The sequence below is a fragment of the Trichechus manatus genome, unplaced genomic scaffold (assembly GCF_000243295.1).
Source record: "Trichechus manatus latirostris isolate Lorelei unplaced genomic scaffold, TriManLat1.0 scaffold00009, whole genome shotgun sequence".
NCBI lineage: Eukaryota > Metazoa > Chordata > Mammalia > Sirenia > Trichechidae > Trichechus > Trichechus manatus.
Window position 1 is genome coordinate 5,947,537 of NW_004443945.1, and position 16,684 is coordinate 5,964,220.

At 42.1% G+C, this 16,684-nt stretch overlaps 1 protein-coding gene across 5 annotated transcripts in view; it reads left to right on the top strand.

The window, feature by feature from the left end:
* The window catches only part of SH3GL3 (SH3 domain containing GRB2 like 3, endophilin A3), a 185,495-nt gene that overhangs the window by 139,945 nt on the left and 28,866 nt on the right, over window positions 1-16,684 (top strand). For all 5 annotated transcript variants that reach the window (XM_023725804.1, XM_023725808.1, XM_012559960.1 and 2 more), the window contains 3 exons: window positions 2,447-2,605; window positions 9,688-9,791; window positions 11,560-11,669. In XM_023725804.1, coding sequence (XP_023581572.1) covers window positions 2,447-2,605; window positions 9,688-9,791; window positions 11,560-11,669 — 373 coding nt within the window. The remainder of the gene's footprint in view (window positions 1-2,446; window positions 2,606-9,687; window positions 9,792-11,559; window positions 11,670-16,684) is intronic.

The window sequence follows — 16,684 nt, forward strand, 5'->3', positions numbered from 1 at the left end:
GACCCTATATGACAGAGTAGAAATGCCTCATGGGGTTTCCTAGGCTGTAATCTTCTATGGGAGCAGATCACCAGGTCTTTTCTCCTGAGGAGCTGCTGGTGGTTTTGAACTGCCAACTTTTCAGTTAGCAGCCAAGCACTAACTGCTGTGCCACCAAGGCTCCATATATATATCTACAAAAAACCCAAAAACCAAACCCATTGCTGTCTAGTTGATTTCAACTCATAGTGACCCTATAGGACAGAGTAGGGTTTCCAAGGAACAGCTGGTGGATTTGAACTGCCGACCTTTTGGTTAGCAGCTATAGCTGTTAACCACCGCGCCACCAGTGCTCCGTGTGTGTGCACGTGTGTATGCGTATATATATACACATACATACATATATGTATATATATGTGTATATGTCTGTATGTATGTATATATATATGTGTGTATATATATATGTATATATATATGTATATATATGTGTGTATATATATATGTATATATACATATATATGGAAGCAGCAGTCAAGAAATCAAATGACGTATTACAGTGGGCAAATCTGCGGCAAAAGACCTCTTTAAAGTGTTAAAAAGCAAAGATGTCACTTTGAGGACTAAGGTGCACCTGACCCAACCCATGATATTTTCAATTGCCTCATATGCATGTGAAAGCTGGACAATCAATAAGGAAGTCTGAAGAACTGATGCCTTTGAATTAGGGTGTTGGCGAAGAATATTGAATATACCATGGACTGCCAGAAGAACAAACAAATTTGTCTTGGAGGAAGTACAGCCAGAATGCTCCTTAGAAGCAGGGATGGCAAGACTTCATCTAACGTACTTTGGACATGTTATCAGGAGGGATGAGTCCCTGGAGAAGGACATCAGGCTTGGTAAAGTAGAGGGTCAGTGAAAGAGAGGAAGAACCTCAATGAGATGAATTGACACAGTGGCTGCAACAATGGGCTCAAATACAGCAATGATTGTGAGGACAGCACAGGACTGGACAGTGCTTCGTTCTGTTGTACATAGAGTTGCTATGAGTCAGAATCAACTCAATGGCACCTAACAACAACAGCTGTCATCAAGTTGACTCTGATGTATGGTGACCACATGTAGGTCAGAGTAGAACTGTGCGCCATAGGGTTTTCAATGGCTGGTTTTTTAGAAGTGGATCACCAGGCTTTTCTTCCAAGGTGCTTCTGGGTGGACTTGAACCCCCATCCTTTCAGTTAGCAGCCAAGCATGTTAACTGTTTATACCACCCAGAGAACCCTGGTGTTTGAAACAGGAACCATATAAATCAAAACTTAAATCATATAGATGATCAACAGTCTAAGGTTCAGAAGGCCTTTCCTAGTCTCAGCTCTCCTGTATATATCTCAGCAATCAGGGTTGGAGAGCCTGTTCATTTAATACACGACTGGCTTACATCTAACAGGATTTTATAGCTTTAAAGGGATTTTACAGACATTTCTTCATCCACAAGTAACCGGACGAGCCATCCTTGTTGCCATTTTACAGACACACAGTGGAGGTGCAGAAGGGTTTAAGGGCTTGCCCAAAGTCACAACATACAAGAAGGATGTTTCTGACCATTAGTTCCGTATGCTCTTTTCACCTCATCATTATGAAAGTTAGAGCCAGTGCTACCCACTAAAATGCATAGTGCAAGTTACCTGCGCGTTTCAGTAGAACAATCAGTTTTCATGTGCACTTTAGATATCAAATATCTGTTTTCCATGGATTATAATCATAAACTATTAGAAGCCCCTCCTCTGCCCTGTACAGTATCCCCTCTACATATTTCAGACATGGGATTCCCTCTGCTTGCAAACCAACTGTGTTGGGGAACTTACTACCACATAAGCAGCTCATTCCATGAATAGACAGCTCTACTTGTTAAAGGGATTTTAATATTTTTCAGAAATGTCACCATTTTAGAGGTTGCCTGTGAAAGTCTCACTTCTGCATGTATCACATTCATTCAATAATAGCATTTTATTCCACTTATGCTGTAATTGTTGGAGAACTTTATGGAAGATCCATAAATATTTGAGGGGGTACTAGAAATTTGTGTTTTTATGTGCTACTTCTTAGCAGTTGACAATAATGCACAAGAGAAATGTCCCTATTTTTGTTAGAGGCAATTTGGTTCAAAATTATCTTGACATTAACAGAGCTGAAATGAGGGATCCTACAAAGAACTTTGGAAAATGCAATCTGAGTGTTGATACAGTGTCCTTATGTTCCATATGGACACTCATCCATACATCCATTCACCACAAATATTCCTTGAGTACCTGCAGTGAGTCATACAAAAGAAGTGAAAAATTGGTTCCTGCCCCCTAGGATTTAGGCCGAGGAAAATCAATGACTAATTTTTTAGAAATAACGAAGAATTCTGTGTGTCACATTTTGAGCATAACAGTTCTCTGAGGGACTCCTTTTTCCCTTGTAGCATCACCTGAAAAAGCTGGAAGGCCGCCGCCTGGATTACGATTATAAAAAGAAGCGAGTAGGTAAGATACCAGATGAAGAAGTCAGACAAGCAGTAGAAAAATTTGAAGAGTCAAAGGAGTTGGCTGAAAGAAGCATGTTTAATTTTTTAGAAAATGATGTAAGTATTTAAACCAAACAGGAGACTTTCATATAAATAAACTAAACATTGTATGATGGGAATCAACATGTTGAGAAGCGCTAGGTCCTTAGTTGTCACAAAAGCTTCCAGAATTTTCTGTAGTCATAATCTCTTGCCTCAAGATGGCCTCAGACATCCAAGAAGACTCAACTGAAATGTCCTGGGTTTATCACAGGATTATTTCAGAGATGTGTTCCGGTCGACTCTGGGGGAGGTGGGGTTGTCTTAGGGGAATCACACAGCAGATTTTCATACTTGAGGCTGTAACATTTGTGGTTTTACAGCAGAATGGAAATCCCATGCCATGTGGTAATTTGCAATTTTGCTAAGATGGTGGGAAGCATTCTGTGAGGCAGAGTTTTGGGGGAGCAGGTCTGTTAACAAGCAGGAGAGCCTCTCTTATCATTACTCTCTGATGCCTTTACTAGTCATGGCTGAACATTCAGGATCCAAAAGCATGCCCTAAATTTTTCAGCTCTGCTATAGCGGTGCTTGTGAACTTGGCAATTGTGAAGGTCTTGGGACATATTCCTCAGAAATGCCAATCATCTATTGTATTGTGATTCTCGCTAGCCAGCTTTTATTTTATCTGTCAGTTGAAGTCAGATTACATGGAACTAAAGGGGATAACAGAGTCCCTGGGTGGTGCAAATGGTTAACGTGCTTGGCTGCTAACCAAAAGGTTGGAGGTTTGAGTCCCCCTAGAGGTGCCAGGAAGAAAGGCCTGGCAATCTACTTCTGAAAAATCGCTGCCATTAAAAACCCTATGGAGCACAGTTCTGCTGTGACATACGTGGAGTCACCATGAGTTGGAATTGACTCGATGACAGCTGGTTTTTTAAAGGGGATAAAACTCGTTGTCCTCGAGTCAGTTCTGACTCATAGCAACCTTATAAAGGGGATAATAACCCCCAACTGGCAACATGGCAGCTGAGAGCCACCCTGTTTTGCCTTGGTGACAAGGAGGCATTGGTGTTTTTCACTGCCTCAGTGGAAGAGGCTTCAGCCACCTGCCTCCCTCTCAAGTCCCTGCCATGAGCCTGGCCTTGGTGGTGGCATGAGACATCTTGCCGTGGTAGTAGGTCTGGACCTATTTGTTATGCTTTCAAACCTGTGGGACAAGTCAGGAGATATATTTATCCTCAGAATCATGTTGTACCTATAATAGTTTATTGAAAGGTAAACCAAGGTCTTGCATCTATTGATTGAAGTCAAACAAAATGTCCTGAGTACCTTTTATGTGCCACGATGAAGCGTGTAAGAATTATACCCACTGCTGACGAAGCATTCATCCTAGAGGAACCCATGTGACATTTCTCACACCCACTGAACCCACCAGTGCTGACAAGTACACTACATGATGTTTCTTCTTTTTAATTTTTACGCGTTTTTTACATTATACGGGAAATGGGAGGAGGTGGAACAATTTGCTGTTTTTCTTTTTTGTTTTTTTTTCCCTTAAAAATATAAATTTTCTCTTGAGATCATTTCCAAGCAATTTGTTTTGTTTTGTCTCAGATTGCAGTATTTGAAATCTCCCCTGGTGACTAGGTAAGGTATACACAGTCTTCTCTCGTTCACCTGTTCCACCTGAAACGCTCATGCTGAAACCACCTGGTACTTGTGGAGAAACAGTGCACAGGACTTGGGGGAAAGACGGAGCGCCAGTACGTGGGGGGTGGGTCAGACTTTGAACCTTCAGCCCCATCTTTGGCCTTTCTCTAGAGACCAGGCCAGGGCCAGTGGTTCTGCAGCCCATAAGATCTGCTCCCTCTGGGTCACCAACCACATGTCCAACCCATGTCACTCAGCCTCTTATCTGCATCTGCTTCCTTTCCTGGTGGGGAAGTCCTAAATGAAGAGCTGTGCTTCAGGATGACCAGTGATGGCTGAGCTTTCTTCCAGGAACTGATCCTGGGATAAAGGTGGCTGGAACCTGGTATAATTCCCAGGTTAAACAGTGGGTCTGCAGCCCCTGCCATTGCCCAGTGGATTGGACGGCACTTCCACCTGACCTGCCACCTGCTGGAGATAGGTACACTCCTACTTCCTGAGGATAGACAGACACTGTGAAACACATCGTCTCAGGGGTACAGGTGACAGGCAGCAGAGGCCCTGACGTTTCTTCCAAACACAAGTGGGAAATGCTTATATTAAAAAACCAGTTGCCATCAAGTCAGTTCCAACTCATGGTGGCCCCATGTGTAGAACTGTGCTCCACAGGGCTTTCAGTGGCTGATTTCTCAGTAGATCACCAGGCCTTTCTTCTGAGGCACCTCTGAGTGGACTCAAACTGCCAACCTTTTGGTGAACAGCTGGGTGCTTAACCACTTGTGCCACCCTATTGTGCTTCTGTTGTTTTGGGTTAGAGGTTTTAGAGGTATCAGTCATAGCCATTCTCCCCTCAGCTTCAGACCAATTGAGGAATTGACACAAAAAGCTAGATGGGAATCAAGGGACACCTCTTTTAGAACTGCTGTGAATACCTAATATTTGTAAAATAGAGGCCTTCTGGTAGACTGTGTTGGAAGATATGGCTTGGACCTGAAGTCAAGATAGTGCTTTATTCCTTGTGACCTCAGTTGATGGAAGTGAGCCCTGGCAGAGCCCACCTCACTCAGCCAACCAGATACAATCTGGGAAGCTGAAACTGAGGAGCAGGCTTCACCCGTCGTCTGGCCAGGGGCAGCCAGTTTTTGAGTCCGAATAACCTACTACTATCTGAGGCACACACCCCGATGTCATCCATAGGAGGAGGAGTGAAGAGGGGATGAAGAGGGCCTGGAAACATTCACTCCAAAGAGAAAGGGAATATGGAGAATAAAGGGAACAATTTGAGGTGGCGTGCTTGGTGCTCTGGGGCCACCTGCCCGTCTTAGCCTGGCACGAACAATTCGGAGGCCCAAATGTCACTCTCCAGGGACCAGCTGGCACTTTCTCTAGGCCTCATGTCTTACACTCCTGGCTAAGGCACAATAAAGGCTTTACCAGATACTGTCTAAAGAACACTTGCATGCCAAAACTCTGCCTGGTTTGAGGGGAGCCCTGGAGGTAAAATGTATCGGCAGTAACACAGCTGTTATGCAGCCTGAGTGTCCTGCCACAGGAGATAAAATGGTCCACCTATGCTGTCAGGAGCCCTGGTGTTGCAAATGCTTAAGTGCTCAGCTGCTAACTGAAGGTTGGCAGTTTGAAGCCACCCAGTGGCCTCATGGGAGAAAGACCTGGCGATCTACTCCTGTAAAGATTGCAGCCTAGAAAACCCCATGGGGCAGTTCTACTCTGTCACATGAGTTTGCTATAAGTCGAAAATCTACTTGACAGCACCCAACAACAATAGCGCCTGTGCTATGGTGTCCCCAATGAGAACAGAGCGAGGTGCCACGGGGTGGGGCTGAGTCAACAATGAAGTCCCCAGGCCCAGCCACAGTGGTACATGACCCCCATGAGTCTGGTTCATATGAGTCTCAAATGAACAATTTACATCCCCCATAAACAGGGAACCCTGACCAGGGATAATTTTATTGTTACATTTCACTTTGTTTGAGAATGAGCTAAAGCAGCTTGGTATCAGTTTTCTATTGCTACTGTAATAAATTACCACAAACAAGTGCAACTTAAAACAACACAAACCACATTATCTTACGGGTTAAGGAGTTGGTGTTCCATCTATAGGCTCTAGGGGAAGATGCTAATTCCTTGTCTTTTCCACCTTGGCTTAGTGGTTAAGAGCTACGGCTGCTAACCAAAAGGTTGGCAGTTGGAATCCACCATGCACTCTATAATTATGGCATTGATTTCAGTGACAATCCTTCCAAATTTATTCACTATAATAATCCTGTGTAAAACCAATTTTCTGTTATCAAATCTGGTAAAAAAATAGGGATTTTTAAATTGTTTTATTGTGGTAAAATATATATATAACAAAATATTTGCCAGTTCAACATTTTTTACATGTACAATTCAGTGACATTATGTATCTACTGCCCCGTAGAGTTTCCAAGGCACGCCTGATGGATTCGAACTGCCAACCTTTTGGTTAGCAGCTGTAGCTCTTAATCACTATGCCACAAGGGTTTTCTCTAGCACCATAGCTTCTTCAAATATCCTTCTTTGACCTCTGCTTTTATTGTCACATCTTCTCTGACTCTTACCCTTATGGACCCTTGTGATTACATTGGGCTCACCTCAATCATCCAGGATAATCTCCCCATCTCAAGACCCTTAACTTAATCATGCCCATAAAGTCCCCTTTGCCATGTAAGATAACACACTCACAGGTTCCAGGGATTAGGACACGGACATCTTTGGCCAGCATTATTCTGTCTACCTCTGGCTTTATGGTTCCCTAACTTCATGGTCCTCATCCCACCCATGACAGCTACCATTGCCTGCGTCTGGCCTGTGCCTCCTTGACCTCTAGCCTATGGGGCAGTCTGTTTGTATTCTGAGTTTCTCACTTCCAGCATCTGAGCTGAGTGTGAACCCATCTCTAACAGCAAGTGCACTTCACTTCAGAGAGGGGAGCTAGTTCTCTGGTAATTCTGTTCCTCTGCATATGGAGTGAAACTTTCCATAGGGCGAGGTCACACATTGCTTTCAAGATGGCACTCAGCGAAGTGGCAGCCCAAGTCTCCGCCTGGAGGTGGAAGTAAGCCTTTCTTCCTCATCCCAGAAGACCTTCCCTGACTAGACAGGTGGATTTGCCCAGTTGAGAGATACGGTGGAGGGAAAAAATATTTCCTTTCTAGACAGACTTCGACTCTTGCAAGGCCTGGGTTTATTGTTTTACTTTGGGTTTTCCTGTCCAGGTATTTAATTCTGATTGTGGTTTGGGAAGCAGAGGCCACCTGAGCTGATTCTCAGCATGTAGCTCACTGTTCCTGGCCTAAGAGACAGCTAGAAGTTTCCATTTCCTGGCATGGAGAGGAAGATAACTCACTTGGGGTACCACATGTCTTAAATGCCAACAAGAGAGGGTCACAGCTTAGTAACCCTCTTCAGTACTTAACATCAAGAACCTACTATGTGCAGCACTGCACAGAATTGCTGTTGCCCACCCCTCTTCCCCCTCAAGCTTTGATGGACTCCCAGGACTCATGTCCTTCCAAAAGTCAGCCATCAAATGCAAAAGTTGGGAATGAGTCTCTAGGTTATATAATCTTATATTTCAGCCACATCAGAGAGGATAGCTGGTAAACCCCTCCATCCCACAGATGTTTCAAGGAGTATTCATTTAGTGATTTTTCTGTTTCTTTAAAAAATCATAACATGTCAAGTATCTTTCAAAAGTGAATATTAAAATAGGGGAGATTAACTTCAGTGAAGACAGAGATTTTACCATTGTTGCCACAGATTTTACCAAGCATGCAACTCTAGCATCATAAGAATGAAAAATTCTTCCTGTAGCAAATTCTACTGTGATCATGTTAGGCTGTGGAGTTGGGCTTGTTTAAAAGTATGTGTAAAAGCCAAAGAGGTGAAACTTTAGAAATCCTTAGGATTTTGTAGGGGCCAGGCTGTCTTTGTTTTGTTTATCGGGTCTTTGGAAATTTAAGGCTAGGCTCATTGGCCTGTCTTTCCAGCCACAGAGCTGGTAAAGTAAACATAACATGATGGGATTTCATTGTTCAGATGCTCATCCCACTTTGGCACCAGTGGAATGCCATGTGTATCTTAAATACACAGTGAGCCCGTGTTTAAAGTAGTATAAATAGGTAAGGGAAATGAAAGTATAGGCAGCTAAAGAATGGTTTGCAACACTAAATGATAACAACTTCGATCTTTGAAGGCAAACAAATCCATGGTCAGTTATGCAGGGTGAGACTGTATGAGCGAATTATCAGGACAGATTTTCTTCCTAAAGCTGATTAGAAAATGAAATAAGGAAAAGATATATATAGGCATTGGGAAACCTGGGAAGAGCAGGGGTTGATTTTGACTTGAGTCTTTGTCCAGATCTGGAATTCACGGAATGAATTGCTGCTGGGCAGCCTGTCACCTCTCCCCGTGGTCCTGCCTCTGGCATTTCAAAAAATAAGTTTAATTAATCCCTCTTTTCTAGGGCAGCCCCATAGCCACATGGAGGAAGCTTTCAGATTCTCCTGGAGACTCCCCCTCAAATTATGTATCCTCAGGTCTTCTAGTTTTTTCTTACATGACATAATCAGTAACCAGCTGCCATCTAGCTGACTTTAATTCATGGTGACCCCTGGTGCGTCAGTGTAGAACTGGGCTCCACAGGGTTTTCAGTGGCTGATTTTTCAGAAGTAGATCACCAGGCCTTTCTTCTGAGGTGCCTCTGGGTAGACTTGAACCCCCAACCTTTCAGTTAGTAGCTGAGTGCATTAGCTGTTGGCACCGCCCAGGGACTCCTACGTGGCGTAGCTTCTCTTTGTTTTTCTTACTTTCTTTTTTTTTACATTCACTGTAAATTGGTCGCTGATTTAGTGGATGTCTTGATTTATGGGAAAGGGAGATGCCAGAGTCTTTATAGTTCATTCCTTTCAGCTCTATGTTTCAGATATTTTGGCCTCTAGCAATAAAAATGTATAGGACATTGGTGAAGCTCTGTCCTGGGACATGTGTTGCTCCCCATTCCCTTTCCTTATCTGAGAATGGCTTAATGTATTTTGTTTCTTAACTCGGCTTCGCTAGAAAGTGCCCATGGAGACACTTCACTAAGTAAGCCATTAATTTACTAAATATTGGCTGCACTTGTAATTGGAAAAGCATTATCTTTCTGTTTTCGGATCCGTGAGCTTTATAGCATAAAAATCTCCTGAGAATATCATCTAATTGGAAAAACAGACTTTTTATTGAGTTAAATCAAATTCCTAATCACAAATAAACGTGAACATGTTTTTCCAGCATATGCAACTCTATACCATGATCTGCAGGATCCTTATGCAGAGCTGCGAGATGAAATGGAATGTAACAGGCTAGAGTCGAGGCTGCTTTGGCCTTCCCTGCAAAGCTGGGTCTTGGTTGCTGTTCTCCTCTCTCTCTGAACATGACGTAGGCTGTGGCCTCCATGGAGTAATTTTCCACTTCTGCTGCAGGTAGAACAAGTCAGCCAGTTGGCCGTGTTTATAGAGGCAGCTTTAGACTATCACAGACAGTCCACAGAGATTCTGCAGGAGCTGCAGAGCAAGCTACAGATGCGGTAAGAGCCTTCACGTTCATTACAAGCCAAGGGTGGCAGCATTAAAGTGAGTCAATGAACCTCCTTTCTGCCTTAGCTCCTCCCTCTCTGTCTTCCCTCTCTCCTACTTTCTCTCCTTCCTCCATTTTTCTCCCACTCTTTCCCTTCCTTGCCTCCCCTCCCCTTCCCTCCCTCCTTTTCTTTCTCCTCCCTCCCCCCCCTTCCCTAGTCTGTTTTGAATTTTCCTTAGCTGGCTTTCATGGCTGGGTGTGGGATAGGACTGAGATAATACACGGTTTTGGCCAATAAGACAGAACTGGGAAAAGGGATCTGGCAACTTTTTCTTTCCTTTTCTTCTTACCTTATCATTAAAGCCCTTTTTCTTGACCTGTGTTCAGCCACTACAGTGCCTCTGGGCTTCCCTGCTGACTCAATGAGAGTTTAGCTCCCCAATTTCAAGCTGTGGGTGGTGATGGTCTATTACCTCCCCACCCCCCAACTCCTTGGGATGTGGACAAGGAAGAGACAATGTTCAGGAAGTATGTAAATATCTGGAAAAGATGTGTTACTAGTACAAATAGCAGGCCATGTCCATAATGTTGATTCTAAGAGGTATTGGAAGAGTCAAAATTATTTTCTGACAATCAAAGAAAAGTTGCTGCATTCATTGTGGCTTTAATGATAAATGCATTCTATATTTTTCTGAAAATTAGTAATCTCATATGTGGTATGCATGGTAACCCTATCTAAATATTGGGTTAAAAACATCCCTATTTTATAGTGGTGATTGTTGTACAACACGGTGAACATGACCAATGTCACTGAGTTGTACATGTAAAAAATGTTGAACTGGCAAATATTTTGTTATATATATACGTTACCACAATAAAGCAATTTAAAAATCCCCATTTTTCGACCAGATTTGATAACAGAAAACTGGTTTTACACAGGATTATTATAATGAATAAATTTGGAAGGATTGTCACTGAACTCAATGCCTTAATTATAGAAGGCAGATAAAAGGTGTGTCCAGTCTCTGACGCATGTACTTCTGTAGGCAGGTAGTACGTCTAGTATTCACATGAGTGTGTTTTCTTCTTCACAACGATCTCTATAAGAGGGGAAAGCTACCACCCATCTGTCAGTTTGTCGTACTGTGGTGGCTTGGGTGTTGCTAGAAGCTATGCCACCAGCATTGCAGATACCAGCAAGGTCACCCGTAGTGAATAGGTTTCACAGGTGCTTCCAGACTAAGATAGACTAGGAAAAAAAGGCCTGGTCATCTACTTCTGAAATTTAGCTAATGAAAACCCTATGAGTCACAACAAAATATTGTCCAATATAGTGCCCGAAGGTGAGCCCCCTAGGAAGCGACTCACAATACACAGGACTGGGCAGCGTTCCGTTCTGTTGTACCTGGGGGCTGCCATGAGTTGGAGCTGACTTGATGGGAGCTGACAACAAAAACAAGAGCGGGGAAAGAGGGAGAAGGTGGCTAACACTGTTGAGTGCCTGCTGCATCCCAGGCACTTGCTGTATGCCTCAGAGACTTTATGAGACACTCTTCTCCAAGATGAATTTCACTTAGAGGCTCAGATAAATAGCTGAAAAAATACATTTGAGATGCCATATCTATCAGTTTGGGCTATTTAAGAATAAAGGTATAAAAATCAATGCTTTATAACCACTGCCTATGACCCAAGTCTGTATGTGTGGCAGAGTACATGTATGTTTAGAGGCTTTGCTTTCTTCATCAGATGTCTGACTCATCTTAAAACATATGTTACAGAATATCAGCTGCATCCGACATCCCCAAGCGAGAATACCAGCCAAGGCCCATAAAAAGGAGTTCTAGTGAGCTCAATGGGATTTCCACTGCCTCTTTAGCAAAGACAGCAGGTGAGATGACTGTTCCGTGTGCCCTACATGTGCCCTTCAGAACGGCGCTTCTAGAAGCATTTGCTTACTGCTTGTTTCTGGGTCTTTCTGTGAATGTGCTAGGACTCTGACTTCTGTTCTTTGGGTGTTCAGTCAATCTTTTTTCCCAATAATGCCTGTTTTCCCTGCTTCTTGGTTTCAGATACTTAAGTCAGTTTTTGAAAATCAGGAAGAATTCCATAACTTCTAACGTGTTTAACCTTGGCCATAGAACCTGCTACATTATCCTTTATATTTAAAATCTTAACTCTTTCAAAATATTAACTTATTTTTCGAAAGGGCGAATTAGCATCTGTTGAGCGCCTGCTGTATGGTAGACACTGTCTTAAATGCTTTATCATTTTTAATTATAGAAATGACACATGAAAATATTTTTGAGTAAAATCATCGAACCAGAAAAAAAAAAAATCACAGCTGTCCAGTTCAGCAGGGTATGTCTTTCTGGAATGGCTTTAAGACTTTGATCCCAAACCGGTATCTTTGTAGGGTGGCCATATTTTATAGCACTGTGTTGAGGCTGTAGATTGGAAGTGTTAGGCTTGAAATTCATTTAAACATTTAAGCAAACCTGAAACCATTAGACTCTATCATCCGGCAAAAACCTGTGACTCAGGTTTTGTACCAGAGGTTATAATGAGGTAGTTTTGGGAAAAAGAGAAAAAATTCAAATGCTGTAAATCTTGCTATAGTCTCCTATGATCACCCACTCCATCCCAGTCTCCTCCCTAGAGGCAACCACTGTTAACAATTTGGTATGAATACTGTCATGTGCATATATATATATATATATAGTATATACACAAAAAAATTTCAGATATTTTTTAAACACAGGGCCATACTAGGTGTATTGTTCTGCAGCTTGCTTTTTATTTTTATTTTTTTAAATGTATCACTATTTCTTGGAGATCTTTGCATGCCATGCATATAGATCTACCCCATTATTTTTAACTGCTTCATAATTTTCATATATATATATGTATATATACACACACGTATATATATACATATATGTATATATGAAAACATATATCTCTATATATACATAGACCTATACGAACTCGTTGCCATTGAGTCAATTCCGACTCATAGCGACCCTATAGGACAGGGTAGAACTGCCCCATGGGGTTTCCAAGGAGTAGCTAGCGGATTTGAACTGCTGACCTCTTGGTTTTAGCAGCCAAATGCTTAACCACCGTGCATATACAAAACATATATATGTATGTTGTTGGATGCCATTGAGTCAATTCTGACTCATGGCAGCCTCATGTGTGCAGAGTAGAACTGCTCTATAGGGTTTCCAAGGCTGTGACCTTTTGGAAGCAGATCACCAGGCCTGTCTTCCAAGGGCTTATGGGTAGGTTTGAACTGCCCGCCTTTTGGCTAGTAAATGAGTGCTTAACCGTTTACACTACCCAGGGGCATATATGTGTGTGTATACATATATATACTGTGCATATATATATGTATAGTAACCAAAAAACCCATTGCCGTTGAGTCGATTCCAACTCATAGTGACCCTATAAGACAAAGTAGAATTGCCCTATAGGGTTTCCAAGGAGCAGCTGGTGGATTTGAACTGGGGACCTTTTGGTTAGCAGCCGTAGCTCTTAACCACTGCGCCACCAGGGCTCCATATATATGTGTGTGTGTGTGTGTGTATGTATATATATCATTTCATGATTAATGGACATGAGGTTGTTTCCAGTTATTTGCTATTTCAAACAGTACACATGAAGATCCTTTATCTGCCTCCATATGCTGATATATATGTATATATATCATTTCCCGATTAATGGACGTGAGGTTGTTTCCAGTTATTTGCTATTTCAAACAGTACACATGAAGATCCTTTATCTGCTTCCATATGCCGATGTGCAAGTCTTTCCAGCAAACTGAAGTGTTGAGTTAGAGCGAATGCGTGTTTTAAATGATAATAGATATTGCCAAATTACCCTCCAAAATGACCACACTACTATTGATGTGTAAATTCCTGTTTCCCCACAGCCAGCAGACTTCAATTTTTGCCAGTCACTCATAGGTAAAAGAAAGTATTCAGTTTCAGTTTGCCTTTCCATGATTAATAGTGACGTTGAACATTTACTCATTACGTTTAGTCATCATGTCCCCTTAGGCTCTTGGCCGTGAAAGTTTCTGAGATTTTTCTTGTCAGTTCCTTGGCCGTTTTGGGGAGTTCTAGTCAGGTATTTAGTAGAATGCTCCTCAGTTGAGTTTTGTCTGATATTTTCCTTGTGATTAGACTGGGTTTGGGGGAGGAAGAGCACAATAGGACTTACCACTGTTGATGTTAATCTCGATCACCTGGTTGAGGTAGTATTAGGTTTCTCCACTGTATAGTTAATTTTGTGTGTGTGTGAGAGAGACACAAAATCTATTGACTACAAATTCAGTTAACTACAAATTCATTTTCTTTAATGGATATAAGGCTATTGAGGTCATCTGTTTCTTCCTGAGTGAACTTTGGTAGTTTGTGTCTTACAAGGAATTTATTCATTTCATCTAAGTTGTCAAATTTATTGGCATAATGTTGTAAATTATGATAATTTTAATATCTATAGAATCTATAGTGAGGTCCTCTCTCTCGTTCCTGAAATTGGTCATTTTTGTTTTCTCTTTTTTTTTTCTGGATCATTCTGGTTATAGATTTATCAGTTTTATTGATTTTCTCACTCAGTACTCTTGCCTAGAGGCAGATGCCTGGGCTCCCAGGTACTTGGTACAAATGGGGGAGGGGAGGCTCACCTGGCTGCTCTTTTCCCAGAAGGCCAACCAGTCATCTAGCTTCCAGTATCCACTTACTCTGAGCTTCAGCCAGTCTCAGAATCCACCTTTGAAGCCTCCTTCTTCAGGAACCATTCTGAGCTTGGTTTCCTCCTTCTGCTGTCTTCTGTCTTCCAGGTATTCCTCATAATATAGTCTGCCAGCAGTGTTTGTTCTTGTTTTCCCAACATTATTTGGAACTTAAAAAAATATCTATTTTATGGTTGTTAGGGATTTAGTACATGAAAGGAAGGCTGCAGTCATATACTCAATCTGCCATATTAATGCAAATTTCTCTTAAAGTCATTCAATGTCATATGTCCCACTTGGATTCATCTCTCCGGTGTTACTCAAAATAGTTTTAGGTATTAAATGGGTGTAGACGTAAATAACCTTAAGTCACATTACAAGAAAAGTATTCTTTTTATAACTTTCTTTTAGTCATTCTGATTTTAAGGAGATAAAGCTACAGTTTTGTGCTAGAATATTTTTAATGTCCAGTTTTAACAGAGATAATAGGCCTCAGGTTATAAGCCTCTTGCAGGCAAGAGTGCCTAGCTTGAATTTAATAAAATTGTCTACTTTCCACCATAGTTATTTTTATAGTTACAGTCTCTTTATAGCATGTGGCACTAGTTTTCAGTTTACATTTTTGAAGTAACATTTCATTTAAAGTTACTTGTATAAAACTGATTTCATTAAAATATTATCTAGAGAATACTTAGGTGCAGTTCTCTGAAGAAATCTTTTATACTGTATTAGGGTAACTCTAGCTTCTGTCTAGGAGTCCCTGGATGGCACCAAGGGTTAAAGCTCGGCTACCTGCTGAAAGGTTGGCAGTTCACACCCGCCTAGAGGCAGCTCAGAAGACAGGCCTAGTGATCTGCTTCGGAAGCCTCACAGCCTTGAAAACCCTATGGAGCAGTTCTGTTCTGCACACACGGGGTCACCATGAGTTGGAATTGACTTCATGGCAATTGACAACAACAGCTTTTGTCCAAAAACAAAACAAGACTCCAAGGCGCAGTGCTGGGCAGGATGGGATTTTAGTTCTCATTCATGTGACAATCCCGGAGAGTATTCCAAGAGGGTGGGTGGTTCTCCATGGAGTCACTCAGGGGCCTAGGGTAAATGGCAGTTCTATATCAAGTGGCTTTGAGGGTAGTCTTAGTTGTTGCCACATCAGCCAGCAGGAAGGGGACAAAGAAGTCCCGGCCAGACGTTTCCTCTTAAACCAATGAGGTGGAAATGGCACACTCACATTCCAGGGATGAAAGCTCAGTCTGTTGGCCACACATAGTAGCAAAGCCAGCTGGAAAACGCAGTCTCTTGCTGGGCAGCCACAACCCAGTTACAGTGGGCAATTACAGCAGGCAGTGGTCCATACAGTGATGGAATCTGGCTGAACAGGCATTGCAAGGACCCTTTACCCTGGCAATGAGGGAAGTTTCTCGATTAGACCCTGGTTCTGCTCTCTGGAGGGAACTCTTTTGTCCTTTATCCCATGAACACCTATATTTGCCCTCAGATGACTTTCATCTCTTCCAAGGCCACATCTGAAGTGGGCTTTGGAAAGCTGTTTTCTTTGGGGATTGTGCAGATTTCACAGGTACTCACTGCAACTGAGGGGCCTTGAGGGTTTTTTTAAGGTTAAGTGGATGCAGACATTTGCAGGTTAGATTGTGCTTTCTTTCACAATTCAGTTCCTTCAAAAACTTAAAGAGCTTCTGATCTGTATGCTCCCTGGCGTAACTAGGGTATGGCAGTTACTGCACTGGCCCTGGGCACGTGCAGTGCTACCAAGCAGTCTCTATTAACTGGGTACAGCCAGCAGCATATCTACGGAAAATGACACCTGTGGCAAGCACTGAAATTGTGTCCCTGTCCAAACATCTGACACCTATCTTTTAGATAACTTTACCATAATATCAGCTGAAAAATACTAGTCAAGCTTGTTAATCTTTTATTTATTTTTCTTTTTTTTTATATTTTATTGTACTTCAGGTGAAGCCTTACAGAACAAATAGTTTCTCGTGAAACAGTAGTACACATGTTGTTTTATGACACTGGTTAACAACCCCACAACATATTAACCCTCTAAATTCTCAACCTTTTTTTTTTTGGTGAAACTACACATAGCCAAAGATACACCATTTCAAAAATTTCTACATGCACAGTTCAGTGACATTGACTACGCT